This window comes from Eptesicus fuscus, chromosome 15 (genome assembly GCF_027574615.1).
Source record: "Eptesicus fuscus isolate TK198812 chromosome 15, DD_ASM_mEF_20220401, whole genome shotgun sequence".
Lineage (NCBI taxonomy): Eukaryota > Metazoa > Chordata > Mammalia > Chiroptera > Vespertilionidae > Eptesicus > Eptesicus fuscus.
In genome coordinates this window covers 40,353,848-40,378,667 of record NC_072487.1, presented here as the reverse complement: position 1 = coordinate 40,378,667, position 24,820 = coordinate 40,353,848, and the positions used below count along the sequence as shown (strand labels likewise).

Below are 24,820 nucleotides of genomic sequence, written 5' to 3'. Positions count from 1 at the left end.
CCTACAAGCAGAGAGATGTTTCCTCTCTCCTGGGTCCCCAGCAGCTGCCTTGGTTCAAATCACAAAGGTGCTCTGTGACTGAGGAATGATGAGTGTGCACTTCTGGAGGGGCTGCAAGTGACAAAAGAAAACGAATGACCCAGGGAAGAGAGCCCCGAGTAGAAAGGGAGACATTGCCATCCCCGTCACACTCCATCACAGATGCCACTAACAGGATGCGGGCATCTCCGAGGGGCCACCTCCGAGGGTCTGGTTCAAAGCCTGATGAAGACAAGGTCCTAGGAGCAACACAGGACTATCTGTCATCCTGACATCTAGAAGGAAAAGGGGTCAGCTGGACCATAAAAGGCTGATGTGGTTGCCAACTCTATTCATGTTCACACTGTTAACATGTTTGCCATCAAAAGTGCCTTTCTTTATGGGGTGGGTGGAACAGAGTCAGTATTTTATAGATCGGCAGAACAGGGGTGCAACAAGCACCTCTGTTAACAACAGCTGGGAAAACGACCAGCCTCGCTTCATTTCTGCAGGATGCAGAAAGCTACACTGACTCCGGGAACCATGGTACCAGCCACTGACTGTGCCAGGTGCTGCGTAAATACCTTATTCCTCATGCTTATTCTCTTCATGAAAATCTGTGAGGTTGATGCTGGTTTTACCTCCATTTTATGGATGAAGGAACCAAGACTCTGTGAAGGCTGCTTAGCCACTGCACAGTCTGAAGCTAGACTATAGTTTGAAACAGCTCCCACATTTCCTCTCCATCTGAGAGTAATCTGGAGATTCTAGCAAAATAAGAGAATCTGAGAACCAGATAAAGAAAATTACTAGTAAGTTGTTGTAATTGAAAATGGGAGAGATTAAATAAGAATTAGAAATGAGTAAATGTTAAATACATAGTGAGTCAGTAAAGGTTTTGATATCAAAAGCAGCAACTAGGGAAAGGTAAAGTACAGGACCCGAATCAAGGATCTGTCACAGTGTCCACCTTCCCTTTCATGCCTTATCCTGAACCACTGAATGGACCACTTTGTCCATCCATGAGAGAATCCTATATGACCACCCTTGTCATGGGGGTCATAAAAGCTACTGCACAATCACAGCAAATAGTGATGAAAGGACCAGGAAGGTCAAGTCCAGGGCCTAAATCTAACAGTAGCAATTTTGAGGTCCCTCTGTCCACATTGTGTTCTCCCATATGGGGCTCAGAAAACCCTTCTTTCCTTTTGATATTTTACCCTTTGGATTATAAGTTTCCCTTAAGGAAGACAATTATGGAATTTAACAGTACCCCTCCTCCAACCCCAGCAATCAGGGATAAATTGGGCTAGATGGGCCTATTTTCTTTGAAGCAAAGGTGAGTTTGTCGCAAATTGCCTTCATACTTGAGAGGTGTAAGAAGGGGATCCTTAGTCCAGAGAGTTCTGTCAAGATTTTCATGATGCAGGACTGACTGATGTCACTTATTACTAGTGGACACTGACCATTAGTTCTGAGAAATAAGGTCTTCATATTTGAAAGCTGCAGCAACATTCCTATATTACAATATTTCCATAATGAAGGTAACAAACACATCACAGAGGATCATGATCCCACTAAGAAAGCTATGAAACTTCAAAACGTACTCATCTCTGTATTTTCTCTTTTCTTATTTCTCTGTGGATTGCAGAGTTATGTTTACTGGTGACTGATGGAGGTGCTTAAAGGCAGACCCATGTGTATATCTTTTAGCCCAGCTATTGTAGGGAAATTAGGGAAAGATGGGGACAGATGGGATCTGTACAAGGGTAGGCAGTTTTTATTTAAATCAATCTGCAAAATGTCACTAAAGAAGGTCTTAAGAAGTAACTGAAAAATCAAACATAAAATCATATACTAGCCAGGAATCAATCCAAATGGGTATGGATAGAGAACACCATGGATGAGGTAGTGTCCTGTCCCTGCCGTGGAAAAGTCAGATGTAGCATTAGGGAGTGATCCAAACTTGCATGAATTGATAAGACCCGAAAGCAAGGTCTTGGCTAAAGGCTAAAAGGCGGCAGGCATAGCAGCTGAACTCCACTTTAGTAAGACAAAGCCCTAGATCAGTGGTTCTCAACCTTCCTAATGTCGCGACCCTTTAATACAGTTCCTCATGTTGTGGTGACCCCCAACCATAAAATTATTTTCGTTGCTGCTTCATAACTGTAATTTTGCTACTGTTAATGAATCGTAATGTAAATATCTGTGTTTTCGCGACCCACAGGTTGAGAACCGCAAGCAGGGTCGCCTAAGACCATCGGAAAACACAGATATTTACATTACGATTCATAACGGTAGCAAAATTACAGTTATGAAGTAGCAACAAAAATAATTTTATGGTTGGGGGTCACCACAACCTGAGGAACTGTATTAAAGGGTCGCAGCATTAGAAATGTTGAGAACCACTGCCCTAGACAGTTCACAAAACCATGGTCAGGAAAAGAGCAAAGTACAAAGGTGTTTGACATTTAGAATCAGCAGCACCGTGCGGGGTACCCCCAAAGCCAGACCTCTCTGGAGCACAAATGGGTCGGCTAGTGGGAAAAGTACTTTTTATTTACTTCCTCATAATCTCTGTAATAACTCCACAAACTATGAACTATTAAATGTCCCCGTTTTACAAGCAAGGGCACTAAAAGAGAAAAATTCAGTAATGTGTCTAAAGTTACCCAGCTAGTAAATAGCTCAACACCCAATGAAACCCAGGCAGGCTGGTCCTGCAACCTGAAGTCTCGCCAATCCTTTTGCTGTCTGCATAGAGAGTAGGCGTGTTAGCAAGCAGGAGATCACACAGGACTCTGTGCTTTTCACTCAGGCCAACGTGGTGAGGAAATATTAGAAAAGCATCTTTTGTATAGGTTTAGTTCACGTTAAATAAATAGAGTCCAACTGGAATTCTGGGTTTCCTCCTATAACTTTTGTTTTTCACTCTGAATCAGCTCCTTTGGAAACCAAAGCCCTGATGCTAAGGCTGAAAGGCAGTGTGGGGACACAGGGATACAGGCACCCGGCTCAGAGTCAGATTTAGGTTCTAGTCCCTTCTTGCCACTAACTCACTGGGTGAAGGGGAACCGTTCATTTGTCCTCAATATAACTGAGGCGTGATCATGTCTAAGGCCACATTAAATGCAGGAATGTCATCACCTGGACAGGCTTCTTCCATGAAATGGTAACATTTACAAATACTTGTATTGAGTAATCGGCTAATCAGACTTTCTATATCCATATATTACATGTGCATATAAATTTGTGATTTTCCACCCGGCTGGAGTGGCTCAGTTGGTTGAGTGTAGCCCAGAGCACCAAAAGGTTGCTGGTGAGATCCCTGGTCAGGGCACATATCTGGGTTGCGGGTTTGATCCCTAGTCGGGGAGCATATGGAAGGCAACCCATCGATGTTTCTCTCTTCTCCCTTCTCTCTTATCTCCCTCTCCCTCTTTCTAAGCATGTCCTCAGGTGAGTATTAAAAAAAGGAATTGTGATTTTCTGTCTGAATGTCAAAGTGAAAGATAAGTAAATACATCATGGCAGGCATGCAAACGGCACGTACTATTTTCTTATCGTAGGACTCTCCGCTGCTGTAGGTTGTGGCCAGTGTGGAGGAACACTCTTCCAGGTACCACGGCTTCTTTCCGCTCTCGGCGGTGCTGCTGATGGAGATGGTGTAGATGCTGTTGGTATAGCCGTCACAGGAGCAGTGGTCTTTGCTCCTTCCGCCATTGCCTGACGCCCAGACAAAAACAGAGCCCAGGCCTCTCCGCCCCTGTTTACAAAGACAAAACGTTAAAGAGTTAAAAGATGGAAGAGGAGGATCCCAGGCTCTAGATGGAGAGATCAAAATCGACAAGACAGAATCAAGTATTTTGCAGAAGGGTGTGATGCTATTTTAATAACATACTGGGTTTAGGTTGTGTTTTGATGTAAGAGGAGTAACTTGTAGAAACTAAAATAATCCGATGTCATGTATAGCATGGTGGCTATGGTTAATAATACTGTATTACATATTTGAAAGTTGCTAAGAGAGTAGATCTTAAAAGTTCTCATCATAAGAAAAAAAATTGGTAACTATGTGAGGTGATGGAAGTTAACAAGACTCACTCTCATGACATTTCACAATATATACAAACACCGAATCATAAACGTTGTACACTTGAAACTAATATAATGTTATAAGTCAAATAAACCCATAAAAGAAGAAACTAAAATAATCTTTCTCACATGGCACAGTTATAGAAGTAACAAGAGCACCAATCTGTCTATATATATAAAAACCCTAAGCAACTGGTCGACTGTTCGACCGTTTGACCAGTCACTATGACACACACTGACCACCAGGGGGCAGATGCTCAACGCAGAAGCTGCCCTCTGGTGGTCAGTGCACTCCCACAGTGGGAGCACCGCTCAGCTGACCACCGGGTGCCAGATATTGGGCTCAAAGCTGGCGAGTGCAGCTGCAGGGTCCGCCTCCATGGCAGTGCTACCGAGTGGTGGCGGCAGGTGCAGCAGGGCTGGGATGAACTGCGGTGGCACCTCAGGCTCCTCCCTGGCCGCCTGCCACTTCGTGCACTACTAGATCCCTTGAGGGGTCCCGGATTGTGAGAGGGCACAGGCCAGGCTGAGGGACCCCACTGGTGCACGAATTTGTGCACGGGGCCTCTAGTGATGACAATAATAAGGGCTAACATTTATTAGGTACCTACCCTGGACCAAACATAGTTCTAAAGTTTTATGTGAATCAGAATGAATTCTTCTAATAACCCTGTGAGAATGGTGCAATTTGTGTCCCCACCATACAGGTGAATAATTGAGGTACAGAAGTCCAGTAATGTTCCTAAGGTCATACAGCCAGTAGGAGGAAGGACAAAATTTGAACTCAGACAGCTGGACCCCAGAATTGTAATATTATTAATCACCAATCACCACAGTCAAATACTATTGCTACCAACATTTACACCCACCATGAAGGGGGTACTACTGTGCACCCTCATTTCACAGGTGAGGAGCATGAGGTGTAGAAAGGTTATGTATTTATCTGAGATGACATGTCAGTGAGTGGCAAAAAACACCCTATATCCTTCCTTCTAGAACTGTGCCTCCCCTGTGCATGGTGTGGACACTAATAACTAAGGATTATTAATGGATGCTACCAGAAATAAAAGGATTTCAAGAGATCAAATATGTTTGGAAACTCTGACTTCAGCAAAATTAAACAGGTTCCCTTACTGCAGAACTTCTAAGAGTCTTTAATAGTGGTTGGTCATTGCAAAACTCTAAGCGGCGGGGGGGGAGGGGGGGGCACATTCTGAAGTAATTTTCAAACATATTTGATCGCAGATGACATCTTCAACCAGACCCATGATCTTGCATAGCTAGGAGATGGAGTCACATTCTTCCTTGCCAAACCTTGGCATAAATTACAGCTATCCCTAACATCATAAAATAATCAAGAAGAAAAGTAGAACATAGATATATTGAAGCATAATGACTACTTGGTTCTATAAGATGAGGTCTTGGGAGGAAAACAGAGATAAGCCTAAGTGAAGAATATTTCTAGGAATAGTTATAGCTGAGTCTGTGAGAAATCTTACCATTTTAAAACTAGAAGGCACCCTGGAGGACACCTGGGTCAAATCTAATATTTAGTTTGTAATTAGGAAGAGAGAACCAAAAATCACATAGGGATGGCTGAGACTCTTCCCTCCCAGGCCCTCACTGTCTGGTCCTAGGTGTAGGGGAAAATATTTGGGGTGTTGTCTTAGAATTTCTGGAAAAAGAGCCAAGAAGAGAGACCACAAAGAATCCAGAGTACCTGTGATAAACTGTCTCTGACCTTGAATCCTCAAGGAACAGAATATTTATGACATGATTTGACCGACTTGAGCATAGATTTCCTTTTGTCCTTCAATGTGGAAAAATGCAATATGATTACACAGGAATGGGAAAAATTCATGAAGAGACAGGAAAAGAAACTTCTGGATGCTACTGCCCTGGACAGCTGGGCCTGGTTTACCTTCCTTCAGTTTCCCACCAGAATATTCATGAACCATAGAAAAAGATGCAAAAATCACCAAGCCACCATACACCAAGGACTATAGACAATAGTTTGTCAATCCCGGAATTGCCTCTCATTACCTGTGGGTGGCCAGATTGAAAAATTCTAGTGACTGACTTACACCTGGACTTCAGAAATAGACCATCTTAGCCAAAGAAGGAAGAAGGTTCCAGTTCATCACCAAAATGTAGCCTCTCTACTACACACCAAGGGACTGTATTGTAGGCAAGAAGCCTGATCACATCAGAGCCTTACCTAACAGGTCGACAGAACACGTGAAAGAATGCAAAACCCACCTGGTCGAAACAGCACCATTAAGAGATAAAACCACAAAACAATGAGAAAGCACATATGACACATTTATATATCTATGTAAAGTTATGACTATGCCTGTGTATAAAACTCAAAAGAAATCTTTAAAAACTAATTCAATTTTAAAGAATGTTTAATAAGAAAATATTCAGGAGGTACTTTTATGTTCACGATGTAGAGACAAATGTAGGATACAGAATGATAGAGTATGGTCTCCGTTTAGAAAAAAATGTATGTGTATGTAAAGAAGTTAGTGTGCATAAGGTTATATGCATAAAGCTACCTTAAAGTGACCATGTAACAGGACTTAACCTGTTTGGTAAGCGTAGGAAAGATTTTTATTTTATTTTCATACCATCCTTTGGCAACTGTGTATGATTTTTATAAACAAATACAAATACATTTATTCCTCTATTAGGACCAATTCTTAAGAAACAATTTTACTTTATGATCAAGAGGGGTTTTACGCACAAAGGTCCACTGTATGCTAAAAACAACAGAGCTAACATTTATAGAAACTTACTATGTGCCAAGCACTGTCCCAACACTATTCTGCACAAAGCGAGTCTATATTATCATTTTACAGATGACCAAATGGGGGCTCAGAAACGCTGACCAATGCCAGAGCCAGAGCTTGAAATCCAACTGGAACCAAAGCCTGAGCCCTTAGCCCTTACAGCAGTTTTCTTTTGGGCAAAAAAGAGGGCTTATGTTTGCTCTGCTGTGCTTAGCTGAAACTCCTAAGTCCTCACTGAAGCTTGGCATTAGGATCTAAGAGCAGACCAGCCTCCAAGTTCTCTCCAGACTTGCAGAATCAGAACTCGGGATCTCTCCCAAGTGTCTTCAAGGGAAGGATATAGGTACTGACCCCAAAGCCCCCCTCGAAATCCCTACGTCACAAGGGCTCCCTCATAAGTATGACCTCAAGTCATTCTATCCTGGCAGTATCCACAGATGACACCACTCTGGAGGACAATGGCATTGCTAAGGGCCCTGTGGAGATCCACTGGGTTGGGATAACAGTTGGTTAATAGGACAGTGGGATGCTGCTACCCTGGAAACATCCCTTCCAGACTGAGGTGACATCCTGTATCAAACAGATTATTTGAGGTGATTATTCCACAACTGGGCAACGGTGAGGGGGAAACTCTAAAGGCCAGTGTTGTGTCAGTAACCCACCCCTGCACCAGGCCTGCAAGGAACTGGGGAGAGGGAAGTCACTGGAGCTGGAGACAGAGGGGATAACAGGAAGTGAAAATTGCTCAGGGGACACACCAACCCGTATCAGCCCTTCAGGGAGGGGTCAGGGAATACACACTGAGACCCAGTCTCCTCCTCTCTCTCCCATTTCTCCCATATCCATCCCACTGGCCAAAACGTAGCAGAGGCCAGAGGACCTGGGAGACGATAGAGGACACAGAGATCATTTTCCTCAGCATAGAGCACCTGGAGAGAAGGGGTATGGAGGGTGGAATAGGAGACATCAGGCCCCATCCTTAAGGTGTGTAATGGACTGAACTGTATGCCCCAGCTCCAAATTCGTATGTTGAAGCTCTAACCCCCCAATGTGACTGTATTTAAAGATAGGACCTTAAAGGAGGTAATGAAGGTTCAATGAGGTCATAAGAGGGGGGCCCTAAGCTAATAAGTCTGTTCCCATTAGGAGAAGTGGAAGAGACGCAGGCAGTACACCCAAGGAGGAAAGGCCATGTGAGGACACAGCAAGAAGGTGACGGTCTGCAAACTGAGGAGATGTGTCACCAGAACTCAACCTTACTGGCACCTCAATGGTGGACTTCTAGTTCTGGAGGCTAAAGGTTAGGAGAAAATACATTCTGTGGTTTAAGCCACCCAGTCTTTGTTACCCTGTGATCGCAGCCCGAGTTTCCTAATACAGGTGAGAGGAGGAGATAAAGGATGACCTGCCCTCCATGGATTTACAGAATATACTGATGCTGCCACCATTCTATCCAGTCAACCTGACTTATGCACGTGTGTTATGGTTTATGATTAAAGACCCCGAAATGAACAGACTGATTTGTGTGCTGAAAATGCCATAAAAACAGCTGCTAGAGATCTATGAGGTTAATCTGAAACAATTAGCAATTCAAAGATTTATTTACTACAGATGCACAGGGCATTTTCATTACTGTGCAATAGTCAGAAAACCAAAACATAAGTAGTTAAAAAAAACACCTGGACATTTCCCCAAAGTTCCCCAGAGTAACTGAAGAATTAAACTTTCATGCAGGAGAAGGGAGAAGGGAAGGTGGGCAGAATATTGTAAAGAGAAAAGAATCTTGAGACACATATTTTCCCAAACTGTAGGAAATAACATTTTTTAGTTTGGTAATGTATTGCAATTATAATTGGTTATTTAAATATGACTTTGGATGAGAAGAGAAAAAAAAACAACCCTCCAATTTAATTGAGTGCTAAATTAAAAGTTAGTAAACTAACATAAGGCAAAATATATTGTGAAATCCACACAGGACCCATTTGACCAAACTCTAAATACTCTCTTTGGTTTTATATTTAATTGTGCATGTGTTTCTTCTTATGTATGCCCTACAAAGATCAATTTATGATACCTCACAGCGTTTTTATTAAAGGCTAGAAAGGAACTGGATTTTCTTGTGGTTCAGGAGGTCAGAAAAGGCTACTTTATGCTAGATTACCAATTAAATTGTACACCCCAAGCCAGGTTTTGAGAGCTATAGACTTTGATGGAACTAAATTTTTTTTCTTTAAAGTAGTGCGATAACTTTTCAACCAATGCAGTTAGATGTTACTTGGTATTTTAATATTACTTTATTCTCCCATATTATGTAGAAAGTATTCTTAAAGGGCCATGAGTAAGTGCCCAGAGACTTCTTATAATACAAAAGAAATGGGGCTGGACACTATGCTAGGTGTTTTCACATATATTAGTTAATTTAGAGCAATACCAGCAATAAAGCAATCTTCACTTAATTGTGATATCGTCCAAGAACAGCCTGAATATCCAATTCCCCAAAGCCCCTCCCCAGACCCCAGCTTTAGCTGATATTTGTTCACTCTGTGAGCAAAGAGCACAGCCATCTATGCGGTTCTCCCACACTCGGTTCAGAGAGATAGGGGCTTCAGGCTGGAAGAGGTCGGAGAAAGGCAAGGACACCTGCAACTACTCAGCAGCTGAGACACGGAGAGAACTGCTCATCTTTTTAAAGCTCAAGGACATTCTGACAAGCATTTCCAAAATAAATCTTATTCCTTAACAGAGCAAGATTATATACTTTAAAATCAAACTGTCATCCATTATGGCTAATGTGATGTTTTCAGTGTAGTCAACAGCTGGGTCATTCCATTTGTTCCTAAGCAAAAATTCCAAGACTGAAAATGGTGAACAATAGAAAGTTCACAGCTCCCCAAAGATGATTTCAACAGGCAGCCAACACACGCGAGTCCTCCACCAACACCTGCTGATGTTCAGCCTTCCACTGGCCTGCCGCCTCCCCGTCCTGCTGTCTGCGGCCAAAGCTGCCCATGTAGCAGGAAATCAGACTTGGAGGGACTGTCTGAGCATCCACAGACGGACGTGCAAAAACACCACAGGAGTGGAGTCTTCACCATTCTCAATCTATGCTACTGACCCGGCCAGAGGATGGTTGATGAGAAAAAAAGATGGAAAATACAAATGCATCTTTTTCTAAAGTACTTGACGTGAAAGAAGCATGGGACTCTTTCGTGAAGAGGGATCTATTTCTTCTCATTTTTGTCTTCCTGTCTTTTCTCATGTGACATCACTTCCTCCCCATCTCAACCTCACTCATCTCGTCTGCCCCACGTCAGATTTTCTGTAATCTAACTTGCTGAACACACAATAAATCTCCAAGTTATGCATATTAAACAATTTTTAATGTTCTGTTGACTTTTTAATAACAATTATTAAAATATTGGTTGCAGTTATTAGTGATCATATTAATCTTACCACGAACAAATGACATTTCAATTTATTTGCTTCCCAAGCAGGCCAAGTGCAGTTGACTTCTGCTTTACAGGAATAGAAAACCTAATGATAATTATGGGGTCTGCTGTGAGTGACGATAGTGGCAAGCGTTTCTGGTAAAACGACAAAGGTTTAAATGCCACTTATAACCTTCATTTAGGGTCTCTTCTCGGAATCATTCATGTTCTAGTACATGAACGAGCAGCACGATGCACTGAATTCAAGGAACCTAAAGGTGACCTGAGCTTGGTCTTTTAAAAGACCTGTCTAGTAGTGCGACCAAAGACTAGTGTGAAGATGAATGAATGAATGCTGGAAACCCAAAACTTCCCCAGGACCAGCTTCCTGATGAAAAGCTGCTTTTATGTTTACCGTGTGAACAGAAACAAACAAACAAACAAGCACATTGAGTTGTTTATCCACCACATCTGCCAGGACGTAATTCGTAGCACATGGACTGGGCAGAGGCCTGGGAGAATCATCCCCGTTATCGGGGCTGCCCTTGCTTCAGAAGGGGTGGCACTGGGGGGTTTGCACACATCATGCAGCTTCTTATATTTTATCACCAACATGCACACCCTGGCCTCCTGACAGCAGTATTACAACACTGGGGATTTCTTTTTCCTTGTTTATTTTTAAAGTGTAGCTGGAAGAAGGAAACCAGTCTTTCATGGACAGAGCGTAGTAGAGTATCTAGTAGGAAATAAAAACCAGGTGTGTTTACAAAGGGAAGTAAATACACTTTCAAGCAAAGAGTTTGATTCCTATTAACCTTTAGATGTTCCGTACATTTAGGAACTTCACATAATAAACATTTGGAGCTGAATAAAGTGCTATGGATATTATTTAAAGCTGGACACACGAGAGGTTCATGCAGTGAAATTTTAAATTTCGACATAAGGAAACTAAAGAAATGAAGTAAGCAGAAGCAGTTAGTGGCTGGGCTAGGACTGGATGGATTCTGTCTCACCTCAACAGATTGCTGATCCTCACTGACCAGTGCTGACACTGGGTGTTCCTAAAAATGTTTAACAGCATGGTTTAGGAAACACTGCTTAATTAACAACTGAGGATTAGAGGAAAAGACCCCCAAACCTCCTCCAGCCCTAGCTCTTGCCAAGTCAACAATCCCAAAATAATTACCTATTTTGTATTTTCTATCTGTGGCCAGTTCATATTGGTCAACTCCCCATTTTTTCTCAAACCCCGTCTCCCTCATCTGACTCACTAAAGTCTCAACAAGACTCAGGTTATTTACTTCTGGTCTCTCCCAGAGCCCTCCCAGCTCCGAGCCCTGATCCAGATGTTTTCCTGTGGCCTGGGGACTGTAACACTGGCTGGGAGGAGGAACATGCAGATTAGGCATCTCATTCCCCATTCCAAGCAGCTAAAAAAGTACATGTGAATCTCATATACTCTCTGCAGTAAAAACGATCAATAATTCACAGAGTACCAACACCACTGTTCTGGGTACAGCCACCATCCCAGGAATCCCATTTTTGGGGGGAGTGGGGAAAGGACATCCCTGCCAAAAGCTTCTACATCTTAGATCATCCCAAGAAGAAAGGCGAAATCATCTGACTTTCAGGAGAGCCAGGTGTGTGAAATTGAGGCTATTTCCAATATCCATATTTAATTACTTAATTTAAAATTGCTCAGATAAATTTAAAAAAATTCCTTTCATAGAGAAGAAAAACATTATCAAAAGGGGTATGAAAGGAATTTATTGTAAATGTTTGGAAAGGCAATTAGAAAGGAGGATAGAGGGATACTCCAGCAATAATGAAAGTTTATACTCCTTTTTAACTTAGTTCTAGGTGATAGAATGTCTCACGAGGGACTAGTTCCAATGGCCAGCTCAACTCTGAAAAGGCAACAAGCAAGCTGCCCCTCTCCAAAGCCCACCAATGGGGCTTGAGTATCACAGGCCTCTAGTCCACTAAGCTATAACCTTGACCTTTTGCAGAGTAGCTCATACTACACAAAAATCAGCCCTCTACATTTTCTTCCCATAAACATAATCATGATTTAAAGCAGATCATATTTTTGGGAAAAAATTACAATTAATATGAGGCTAATCTATATATATATAAAAGCCTAAGTGACCGTCTGACTGTTCAACCGTCCAACCGGCCAGTACCTGTGATGCGCACTGACCACCAGGGGGCAGCTGCTCAATGCAGGAGCTGCCGAGCTGTGGTGACTTGGCAGCTGCGGTTCTCCGGTGACGCACCCGGAACCAGAGAGGAGGGAGCCGGATTCCAGGGTGTGTCACCCAAGAACTGCCCTCTTGCAAACCAGGACCCCTTGGGGGATGTCAGAGAGCTGGTTTTGGCCCGATCCCAGCAGACCAGGCTGAGGGACCTCACTGGTGCACAAATCTGTGCACCGGGCCTCTAGTATTATTTATAAGACTCTGTGATGAATACCTTGGGGTCCTTAACAATGAATCCAATGGGGCCCTTCCTCTGGGGAGGAGACCAGCAGTCGGGCTGAGCACTGTACGTGTGAGATCTCAGTCAGCCTTCACGACAGCTTCATAAAGTATTATCATAGCGGAAGTGGAAGCTCTGATAACTTTCTTGTCCCATGTCAAAACTCTAGAGAAACCTAACTAAGATTTCAACCCAGGTCTCTGCAACTTTAAGGCCAGTACTTTCTACAACATCATAGGCAATATAGTAGTGAAGTTCAGAATATGCCTGGATGATAAATCCTGTAGGAGTTCAGAGAAGGGAGGGGTCCCTGTGGCAGTGTTCACTTGCAGAGGACTGTGGGCTGGAAACTGAGTGCGCACAGACAGGCCCACAGGATGTGCTAGAGAGAAGCAGGCAGCACCAAGCACGGTGACCAAGGGCACGGGCTTGGGAGAAGACAGGCCCACGTTGGAACCACAGCCATGCTTTCTAACGGCCAGGTTGCCTACTTTGCCTAGAGTTAGTTTCCAAATCTAGAGACTTGGTTGGGGCCGATGAAAATTATTCGATGCCCACCTTACTTGGCTATCAGAATTACAAAGCAGGATAATGTTTACAATCCTGAATATTAAGTTTGATTGTTGTCATCTTCAAGATGAGGACTCTAGGCTCAAGTTAAGTGGGGGAAAAAATCTGCTATAAAAGCCACATAGACTTTTAAATCATATGATATTATCAACTCAGTTCAATTTATCCTTGTTTATTACAGAGTGGCCTTTCTTTTCCAGTTACTGCCATGTTTCGCAGCAGAAAATGTATCAGTCTGTCCTCCCTAGGAACTTTCTCAAATCTATGTTTAGAATCACAGAAACTCAGGATTGGAACAGACCTTAACGTGACCTAATCCCATTCCTGTATGATTTTGTATCTTCCCCATAAAACAGGGGCATCCAGACCCGACCAGAACAAGGCCTGTGATAAGGCCTTCACTTACTCCCAGGCGGCCCAGCAGTCACTATAAATAGAACAAAGCGAACTGAGAAAAAAAGAGGGCTGCTACTGATAGCTGGTTAAGCCACGAGGAGAACGCAGGGATTTGGAATGGAATTTGCAGCAGTTAATATAAACTATTTACAGAGTTACGAATGGATCCCTAAACTAGAACTGAAAACAAGGTGACAATAAATCTTCGACATTTGCACCGACACAAAACTAGAAGCGATCTGTGCTCCTTCCCGTGCAAATGCAGCCCAGTTCACAATAACAGAGTACTCTAACTCTGACATTTGGTTATCAGATAACTTTGTGAAGATGACAGAATTTATGAAAGACATATATTTCTTTGTTTCCAAAATGGATAATCTTCTATTGGGTCCACTAGCAAGTCACTTCATAGCTTTGTTAAAACTCTTAAACCGTTCCATCCGCATAGAGTTAGCTCCGAAGGGAGGGTTCTTTAAACAAACCTCAGTTAAAGTCAATTTTCATTAAGTGAAACCAACATGAAATAAACTCTCTTGTTTATTTTTGCCTACCCAGTATACCATTCCAAAGTTTTACAACATTTGCCAACCAATTTAACAGCAATCTGTCATTTATTAAAATGTAAACTGGTACCAATCCTGTTACAGCTGGGTGTCTGTATCAGATAAAAACATATCCCTCCCGAAAGGAATAGGTTAATTTTATTATGATTATTACTACTGTTTTTATTATACAAGCTCATTACACCCCTTCTACTCCTCCTCCTCCTCCTGATGAACATATGCCTTTTATTTAAGGGTGCAGAAATGTGTGTGTGCATGCACGTACACGTACATGTGTGTATTAGAGACAATCTGTGATTGTAAAGCAACCTTGTGCTTTCAGCAAATATTCTAAATATCCAATCAGTTGTAAAATCTGGTGAATCAAAAGGAAATTGATGATGAGAAGGGCATATACTGATCAGACTTTCTAAGAGACCCAACAGCTAGGCATGTGTCAATAGATGTTCATCAACTGTCCCGTATCCATCTGGACCCCCGAATAGACTGAAAAGTGGGATAAAGGACACAGTTCCAACAAGGAGATTAGGGGCCAGCGACTGTGATCTCACCTACTTTTGTTCCCCACCCCTGGACATTGGTTCTGTATTGAATTCATTTGAATGCCTTAATCCCGAAATCTAAAAAACTCAAAGAAAAGTGATGTGGAATTGAAAGTTTACTTGTAGATAAAATGACAAAGCCAACGCTCTAAGCTGTGAACCTACAATATCTACAATGAGCTCGATGATTTCTCCAAGTAAAAGATTAACATCAAATCAGAGCATGTTATGTAGTGGGCACTTCAAAAATACTTATGGAGTAAAATAATAAGGGAAGTACTGGTGACCTTAACATAGGATTTTCTGATTATGAGAAAGGAAGAGGTTTGATTCCAAGTTTTTTTGAGCATTTCCTGTAGGATATTATTAAACACACTTGTCAGGAAACTGTGAAATGGTGTCAATGCATTAGATACCTGCAGATGAATATCAAATGCACCAATTATTATTCAAGTTTCACAACCAAATGGGACAGAAAAGATGACTGCAAGGCTACTAGGCTGCGCCCAGTAAGTTTTGTTATTGTGTGGTTTTAGTCTGTCCTCCTTAATGCTTATCAGAATCTATTCACTGAAGGGACTTGGGAGTTTGCTTGCATCTTACGTGGAACACCGATTCATCATTATATGGTGAGCTCCCCAAAGACAAGTGCTGAGTGTTACTCATCTTTCACTGTCACCTAGCCCAGGAATATTATAACCGCCCAGGGAATGTCTCCTAAATGCAATCATGAATAAATGAGTGAGTGAAGACTCTATCAAGGAAAACTTTAGGCAATTAGCTTCTCATTCTGACAGCAAACCCTGGGTCACCTGTATCTGAAACATTGTCAGTTGACTCCTCATTTATAAAATTGCTTTACTATTTAGAACTGCCCCCTAAGGAATTTTTGGCCATTCATACCAAGGAGCCAGGCCAAAGGATCGCCATGCTAAGTTGAATCCTGTCAGTTTGAATGAGAGTGACTTTTAAACTGTCTTTTCCCAAGAGGACAAGTCAGATTGAGATTCTGAGATTGAGAAGGCTAACCCCTATTTTGTAAAACTACTGTTTGAAATTCTCTGCTGTTTAGATAGTCCCTTATTCTGTAAAGTCAACTCTGCTATTTTTTAAACAGCCCCTTATTCTGGAAAAAAAAAAAAAACCCACAAAAAACTTTGCTTTCTAGCCTGCTTGAATAATGAGGAAGATAAACTTACCTGTCTGACCTTGTAGGCCAGAGACTAGATACGCCCATACTCTCATGCCATGCCAGGTGCATTTTTTAATTGGATAGAACCGTGTTGTTTTCAAGGCCACCAGTGAGATAACCACTAAGCACACACAGGGCTGGCTCTTTAATAAAAAGTAAAGTTCTGCTTGTAGCTCTGCTTAGAATGTGAATTCATTTTTCTCTAAGCCCACCGGTGTATATTAAAAAGTGTAATTCCAAACTCTCAGCATTGCTTGGTTTTCTTCTCCGGTCTTCTGCAGCAAGACCCCTCGTAAAACTGTGAGAGGTCAATGTTCACTCCTTAGAAGCTTAGAATGTTCCTTGTTGGTCACCGGGGGCGGTGATGAATTTTAATACGAAGACACAAGAAGATTTACATGTAAGAAATACCTCTGTGGCTGTGTTAACAATGCTAGTTTGAAAGTTGAAGCTCAAACTGGGAGGATGGAAGTTTTGGAAAGATGCTAATTGCCCAAGTCCATGTGAGAGATGGTGGTTCTCACTGTGAGGAAAGAGGGCAGATTCCATAGACTTTGGGGAGGAGCTAAGGAAAGAAAGACTTATTGGATGACTAGGATGAGGAAAAGAAGAAATCACAAGTTTAGGAAGGGATAATGGGTGGATGGTAATAACATCCATAAGTAAATACATAAAGAAAGGTTGGTAAAAGTAACTCAACTGAAAATTATTTCCAGTTCTAACATTCTGACTCTAAAAGTCTAGTGAGTTTTGCTGAATTTTCATAAAGGAGTGCCAAAGAATTTAAAATAAAATTAATTTAACAACCATTAAAAAAAAAGTCATGAAAATAAAAGCTTCTGTGTGTTTACACTTTAGAACACTGATTAAATAAAGTTAAAATTTACTGCAGGAGTTCTCAGAGCCTTTAATATATTTTAAAATTTCCTAAGGGAGCATATAATGAGTGGTGTTTCTCAAGTAATTGGACAGCAAAATTCCTCCCCCCTCGTTTTTAGCATTTTGTTAATTAGTGTCTTATGGGTTAAATTTTAAAAAATACCATTTTGAATATTTTGTCCCATTTATTTTGTCCATTTCTTAATAATAAGCACAAGTTCATACACTTACCTTCCCAAAGGATCACTCAGCAATATGGACTTGATTAAACCCAGAGATTTCGAACAATCAAGACTTTTTACAGTATCATGCATGATTAGTCAGTATTTCACTTTTACTACCCTTGCCTTTGCAGTAGTGATAATGATTAAAATTTGTAACAGAATTAGAGACTTTCCTATGTTTCAGGAACTTTGCCTCATATTGTACAGGCATGAATCACATAATCCTCACAACAGTCCTAAAAAGTAATTACTAGCACTTAGCTCCATTTTATAGAGGAAGAAACTGATCCTCAGAGGGGCTACTTAACTTGAGCAAGGTAAGAAAGTATTAGAACCCACCAGAGTCTGATTCCAGAATCTGGTACATTCATCACCAGACTATACCATATATGTTAATAACTTATTTCCAAATTATTAATAAAAAACAATGCAAGTGTGATCCTTAAGTAAATTCATTCAGTATATGCAGCAAACTGGCATGGAAATCATTCACACATTCATTCACACATTCATTCACTAACTCCTAAGCAACACTGTTTTAGGTACTTGGAATGCACAGAGCACAAAAGAGTCAAACTGTGGGCTTTTCTGGAGAAGATAATTAATCAACAAGTAAATAATAACAAATAAAAGGAAGGATGAGAATTGGCAAGAAGGGGTCCTGAAGGGTTGGGAGTACATGCGTGTTATATTGTAGGTGGGAAGAACCAGGCAGGCCTCCTTGTCAGTACAAATTATAAGAGAGTTCAGACAAGAGTGCTGGATTTTTACATAAGGAGGTCACTGTGACCTTGACAAGAACAGCTTCGAGGGAGTGACAGGTCAGAGCCCTGATGTAGTGGCATCAAGAGATAATGGAAAAAGAGAGCTTGTAGAGGGCAAGTATGAACAAAGTTTTCAAGGAATTTTGTTCTAATGGGAAAAGGAGAAATGAGACCATAATTGGAAGGATATAACGAGACAAAAGAGCAATTCCCTCCTCTCTTTCTTTTGAGGTAGGAGTTTAACAGTATGAACGTGTGTGGATGGCAATAATGCAGTTGAGAGGGAGATTCTGATGATGAAGGAAAAGAGAATTAACTGGGCAGTATCTTTGATGAAGTGAGAAAGGGTGGCATCAGTGAAGAAATGGAGGAGGTGGACCAAGGTAGAGCATGAGCAATTAGTTCACCATAGTAACAGGAGGAAAGCTAGAATATGTGGTCACAGATGAAGGAAGGAGGTCAGATGTGACAAATACAATGACAACATGTAAAAAGACTTTTTGGATTTCTTAGAGGCCCATGTTCTGACTTCTTTAGCTTTGCTGAATATCTAGTTTCTGTAAAATTGTGGAGAACAGTACCTATCTTATAAGATTATTGTGAAGATTAAAAGTTACCTATTTTAGGGCTTCACCAAGTGACTATAGTATCATAGAATGGCAAATGTTAAATGTTTTTGCTGTATCATCTGTATCATCATCATCATCATCATCATCATCATCATCATCATCATCAAGTGTATGAAGCCCAAATTATTATGCCTCTAATTCTTGCACTTAATTTTATAGCTTCTCAGCACCACATAAAATGCAACCTTTGGAAGTGTAGCAAGTTGTCAATTATGACACGGTTTATTCAACATGGTTTCTCTAATGCAATTTTGGTACATTAATTCTAAAGGGGCTATAAATTGAATCAATTCTGATTTTGTTAAAGACTTTAAAAACAGTGTTACATTCTACTGAGCCAAATGCTTATCTTATAGTGAAACAAATAGAAAGCATTCTGAAATCCAATATTTGCCACATTTTTTGATTAGCAAGAAGGAATGGATGCAATCAATACTTGGACTCCCTCAGCAAAATGTATTTATTTCCCTTGTGAAAATCTCTCTTGATACTTATGCGTCTCTCTCTTGCCACCGATCTTTCTGGGTTGTCTTGACATTGCTGCCACTCTAGTCCAACTCATTATCAACTTAGCTGGACCATCTCCACCTTCCGCTCTTGCCTCCCCACCCCTCGCCCCACGTATTCATTCTTTACAGAGCAGTGATCTTTTAAAATTGTGCATCCCACCAGGCCAGGACTCTGCTGAAAACCCCCAATGGTTTTCTATGACAGAATAAAATGCAAACACCCTACATGGCATAGAGAGGCCTGCTGAGCTGGCCCCTGCCTACCTCTCCAACCCATCTCCCTCTGCCGGCTTTTTGTCCATGATGCTCCCAAGCCCAAAGTCACATTCAGTTCTGTGAGTCTCCCGCACCATTTCCACTCCCAGGGCTTTGTTCTTGCCATTCCTTCGGCACAGAACATTCCTTCCACATTTCTTCACATGATTGGCCTTTATCATTTATGTCTCCATTCATGCATCACTTCCTCAAAGAAGACTCTCCACCTTCCTAACCAAAGCAGCTCTGTCCTCTCTCAGTCACTGGTTTTATTTCATCCATGACCCTTATCCTTAGCTCAAATAATCTTGTTTCTATGTGTGTCATGTTGATAGAACGTCAGAACTTTTATATGCTGCATATAAAACTTAGATGCCTTCTTTACTCCTTTATCTACACTGGAAAGCAAGAGTTCAATACCTTTAATAGAAAAAATAAATTCCAATTGTTATATTTTTGTAGATGATGTAGTTAAAACCTCAAGAGGCCGGAGCAATTTTAAACTATCACATAGGCCCTGGCCAGGTGGCTCAGTTGGTTGGAGCATTGTCCCATACACCAAAAGGCTGCAGGTTTGTTTCCTGGTCAGGGCATACACCTGGGTTGTGGGTTCAATCCTAGTTGGGGCGCATATGGGAGGCAACCAACTGATGTTTCTCACATTGATGTTTCTCTCCTTTCCTTTCCCCTCTCTCTAAAAGAAGGGTAGGGAACCTTTTTCTGCAAAGAGCCACTTGGTATTTATATCATCACTAGAGGCCTGGTGCACGATCGTGCACCAGTTGGGTCCCTCAGCCTGGCCTGTGCCCTCGCACAATCTGGGACCCCTCGAGGGATGTTGGACTGCAGGTTTCAGCCCGATCCCCGCAGGCTAGTTCTGAGGGACCCCACTGCTGCACATTGCATGCACAGGGCCTCTAGTATGCATATAAGATCTTTGGTTAATCCCTTTCTGCCGTCCACTTTGCCCCCTTTCCTCTGAGATTCATCAGTTTGTTCCATGTTTCCATGCCTGTGCATTGAGTGTCTGCCCCCTGGTGGTCAGCGCATGTCATAGCTACCGGTCAATCGGTTGAAAGGTTGCTTGGGGCTTTTATATATATAGATTTGCCAGCCATACAAAATTATCAACTTAAAAATTAGCCTGCTACATTTGGTCAAACATTTAATGAACTGACCCCTAATGCCTTGGCAGGGCCAGACCAAATGATTTCCCGGGACTCATATGACATTCGTTCCCCACCCCTGCTCTAAAATCATTTCCTCAGGCTGGATCCCCTGGGGGTGGGGGTGGGGGTTGCAGGAGGCAGCTGATTGATGATGTAATTCTCTCATTGATGTTTCTATCTCTCTAAAATATCAATAAAAACATTAAAAGAGAGAGAGAGAGAGAGAGAGAGAGAGAATGATGAAAGGGAAGGTTAGGCCCAGATCATGATTAAAATGGATGCTTTAAGTTGCCCAAAGTTTCATTCATGAGAAGGAACGAGAAAGGAGATGCTCTGGGGATCCCCCTCCTTGCATGATTACACGCACGCAGCACCCTTATTTTTCATGTAACTAGAAGGCAGCAGGATTTTTTAAGACCTATAATGTGAAACAGATGTTTGATTACATTAGATTATGTGGTCAGTTTTTTAGGGAATCGAGGAAATCAAGTGACCTCCTCAGGGTTAAGCTGCCCAGTTAAGGAGGGAACTTGGGGGCCAGCATAAAAATAATATTGTCTTGGGACAGAGGAGGGACTAGGGGAGGGACCACAAAAGAGAGATACTTAGACAGGCATTTGCTGGATAATCTATCCACACCAAATGGAGAGTTTCAATATCTCCACTTCTGAATCTCCCAGGAATTTATTTCTCCAAATGTAACATTAACATATAAATGAATGCATTTCCTTTGAATAAATCTAAGAGTCCAAATATACCTCTGTCCTTTTTAAAAATATATACTCTTTATTGATTTCAGAGAGGAAGGGAAAGGGGAGAGAGATAGAAACATCAATGATGAGAGAGAATGATCGACTGGCTGCTTCCTGCATGCTCCACACGGAGGACCGAGCCCGCAACCCGGGCATGTGCCCTGACCAGGAATGGAACCATGACCTCCACGCTCAACCACTAAGCAACACTGGCCAGGCTACCCCTCTGTTCTTGTCGAGGGAAACTATCACTTAACTCATTTGCAGATCAGATACAACATCCAATCCCAAAGCTTCTGCATCTCTTTCCGTTAACCTGTGTCCTGGCTCAATCTATGAGCTCCACCTAACCCTCTGAACTGGGGGATCAGAACCCCCCGTTTCACAGATGGCTTCACATGAGAATCACCCCCCCCCCCCCCGACTGACACAGCATGAAACCTACCATTCTGACGCCGTTTTCAAAGGCCTGCCGGGTGAGTGGAGCTGGGCCGTCCACGGTCTTGCCGTCGTCGTCGGGGCCCCAGCTGGCGCTGTAGATGTGCACGTGCTGGGGGTTGAAGCTGACTGACTTCGCCTCCACCATGTCGGTCACATCCCCGTCCAGCATTCGGACTCCTTCGGGACAGACGGGAAGTAGCTTCATTAGAGGCTTACACCCAAACAACCCAAGACTTACTGCGGTTACAGCATTTGGGGGTGGGGGGTAGGGGGAGAGAAATAATAATCTTTTAATCAACACTCGAGTGAGCATATTTTCCCCAGAAAAGGACAATTCCAATTTTTCCAAAGCTTTCTTGGGAAGAAAGGAAGTTACAGTGCATGTAAAAGAGCAAAACTTCTCTTTTTTTAAAAAATTATTTACTTATTTTTTTAAAGAGCAAAACTTCTTTTTAAATCTTTCTGAGCTATTGTTCTCTTTTCCTAGGTTTCCATCATCTCTCCCTTGTCTTTATCCTTGTCTTAATGGAGTAGTTGACAAAGAGAGCCTCAAGCAATCCATCTTCCCTAAACTTCTCTTCATTAGATCACTTGTGTTCCTAATTGGTAGAAAGCATTCTGACCTTGGCAGTCTTACAAAACTTGGAAAGCTGCCAAGTCAGGTTGGTCTAATTTCCTCCATACTTAATATTATCTCCTAATCTGCGAGACTGATGTGAATTTAATATATTACTTCTTTGCCAAGTTATTTATAAGTCAAATAATAAATGAGAATGCTTTCTGTGCATGTAAGACATCAAATAATTCTCACAAGGTTTTAGCAATGTATAGTCATTAATCTTTATTTAAGCATATTCCCGCCAGACAGATAGGAATTTATTATTAACCTTAATTTGCAAAACTAGACACAGATATTCAAACATAAGTTATACGTCATATGCCAGGCTTTCCTTGTATTTTGGAGACACACAACAACTAACTGTGAGCTAAAAACTCCGTCCGCTTAAGCCAAATACCATCACCGAGACACTGTATTATTTTAAGAATATCTCTCTACAGCCCAAATTTACTCCTTAGGAAAAACACTGTTATCTGGTAGGATTTCAAGTTTGTATTGATTACCACTAAATGGGGATTAAGTAACAAAACCCCACATCAGGTAGCGTTCGGTACTATGGGGTTTGAGGTAGGAAATAAAAATGTTCTTTAAGAAACTGTACCTTCTTTGTGTTGTCAAAGGTGTTTAACTTTTAACTATAAAACTTACAAACACAGAAAAATAGAAAGAATGACAATAACTTCTGATCCAGCCACTAGTAGACAACTGTTAACATTTTTGCCACATTTTCTTCCTCTAAAAATACACATATTGAGCTGTTACATGGCAAATATATTATATCCTTTCATATTTTTTACAAAAAAATAAGAGAAATGAATACCCAGGCAATATTAAAATCCCCCAAAGCATCCCTAAAGACATGGCATTTGGTTGTTACATCTCAACTGTCTTTTTCTCCAGACTTTTGGCTTCTTAAGGATTTTTAAAGGAACAGGTGATGTGGGGAACAAAGGTTATGAACAGTCCCTTTAAAGGTTAGGAAATGGGAACTGTATTTAGAATGTCTCCACAGTTTCCATGGGAACAGACTACCCAGCATGGTGCTCTGCATGGGCTGGGTCCTAAGAAGCCAATGGTTTTCACTTGACATGAATATTCAAAATTCATCTGCGTGGTTTTTACCAAAGAAAGATGAACTACTTCATATTCTTACTTTCTATGTAAAAGCATAAAATGAAACGATTTTACCGATAGGAGGAGGTCTGAAACTAACACTGGACTAACTAGGATCTCTAAATGCCAACATTCAGGAACGTCTGCAAAACACCTGGATTCAGTTTCTACATTGTGATGCATAAGTTCGCGTGCGCGCACACACTGAATGTAGGATAAAATAATACCTACAGGGTAATATTAATTTCTTGATAAAAAACTGACAAGAATTTTGTGTCCTCAAGTTTAAGGAGGAAAGGTTGCTTTTTCTTCATTTGACTGCAAGCCTTCATTCCTTGGGTGTGTGGGGTTCAATTTATAATTCAAAATGTTCCTGTTTTCAGGATGATGGAACACATTTGTGAGTCATTGCCATACATTCCTCTTTTTAAAAAAATATATTTATTGATTTCAGAAAGGAAGGGAGAGGGAGAGAAAGACAGAAACATCAATGATGAGAGAGAATCATTGATCGGCTGCCTCCTGCATGCCCCACACTGGGAATTAAGCCCGTAACCCAGGCATGTGCTCTGACTGGGAATCAAACTGTGACCTCCTGGTTCATAGGTCAATGCTCAACCACTGAGCCATGGCATTCCTTTTTTTACTGAGGGTCCTTGTTCAGGCGGGTCAGCCAGCAGCTTATCTGTGAGGGTACACAAGTTCATTTCTTCATTCCCTCAAGGTCAGTGAGTGCTGGTTGAGCACTGGAGAGTAACGACAGGAACGAGGGCGTGTGTCTGTGTATGTAAGAGCTGCGTGTGGCCTGGAGAGCAAGGAGGATGAACCGGGCAGCCCCTGGAGTCATGTGATTCTCATGAGAAGAGCAGGGCCTCCCGGGCCCTCAGGACTCTTCAGGGGCTGTTACATGGCAAGGTTCCCTTTGAACCTGTCTTCCCTTCGACACATAGCGCAGGCTCTCAGGGTCCTCTAACTGCTGCCTAACACACTACCACGCTCTAGGAATTCAGCGTGAAACAGAGGAAAGGGACAGGTCCAATTTACTGAGGGCCGACATTCGAGGCAGTCTCTAAAGCCTTTTCTCAGCACAGTCACGGTCTATCCCAAATACCTCTATCCTTATCCTAGAAAGGACTGCCATTTTTATTTGTTTCAGTCCAACCTTCTTTACCATTCAGAAACAAATAGTGTATTGGAAACAAAGATGTCATCCTGGTTCCATTTATCTCATGACACCCTTTTAAGAGACCCCCCAGGGGACACCTTCAAAGCCACTAACTAGGATCTGTACCATCTCTTACAATGTTTTCTTCCCATGTGCATGTGGCTGTGGCAGCAGGCCATACTAACAATGATGACTACCAATGGGAAAAGTTAAGAGGTTGCTTTTACTAA

The 24,820-nt window shown here is 41.8% G+C and overlaps 1 protein-coding gene across 2 annotated transcripts in view; it reads right to left on the bottom strand.

Annotated features, from left to right (window-relative positions):
* Positions 1-24,820, bottom strand: part of PCSK5 (proprotein convertase subtilisin/kexin type 5) — a 408,183-nt gene that overhangs the window by 225,956 nt on the left and 157,407 nt on the right. For both annotated transcript variants that reach the window (XM_028146315.2, XM_008142067.3), the window contains exons 7-8: positions 21,698-21,870; positions 3,572-3,784 (exon numbers count right to left, since the gene is read on the bottom strand). In XM_028146315.2, coding sequence (XP_028002116.2) covers positions 3,572-3,784; positions 21,698-21,870 — 386 coding nt within the window. The remainder of the gene's footprint in view (positions 1-3,571; positions 3,785-21,697; positions 21,871-24,820) is intronic.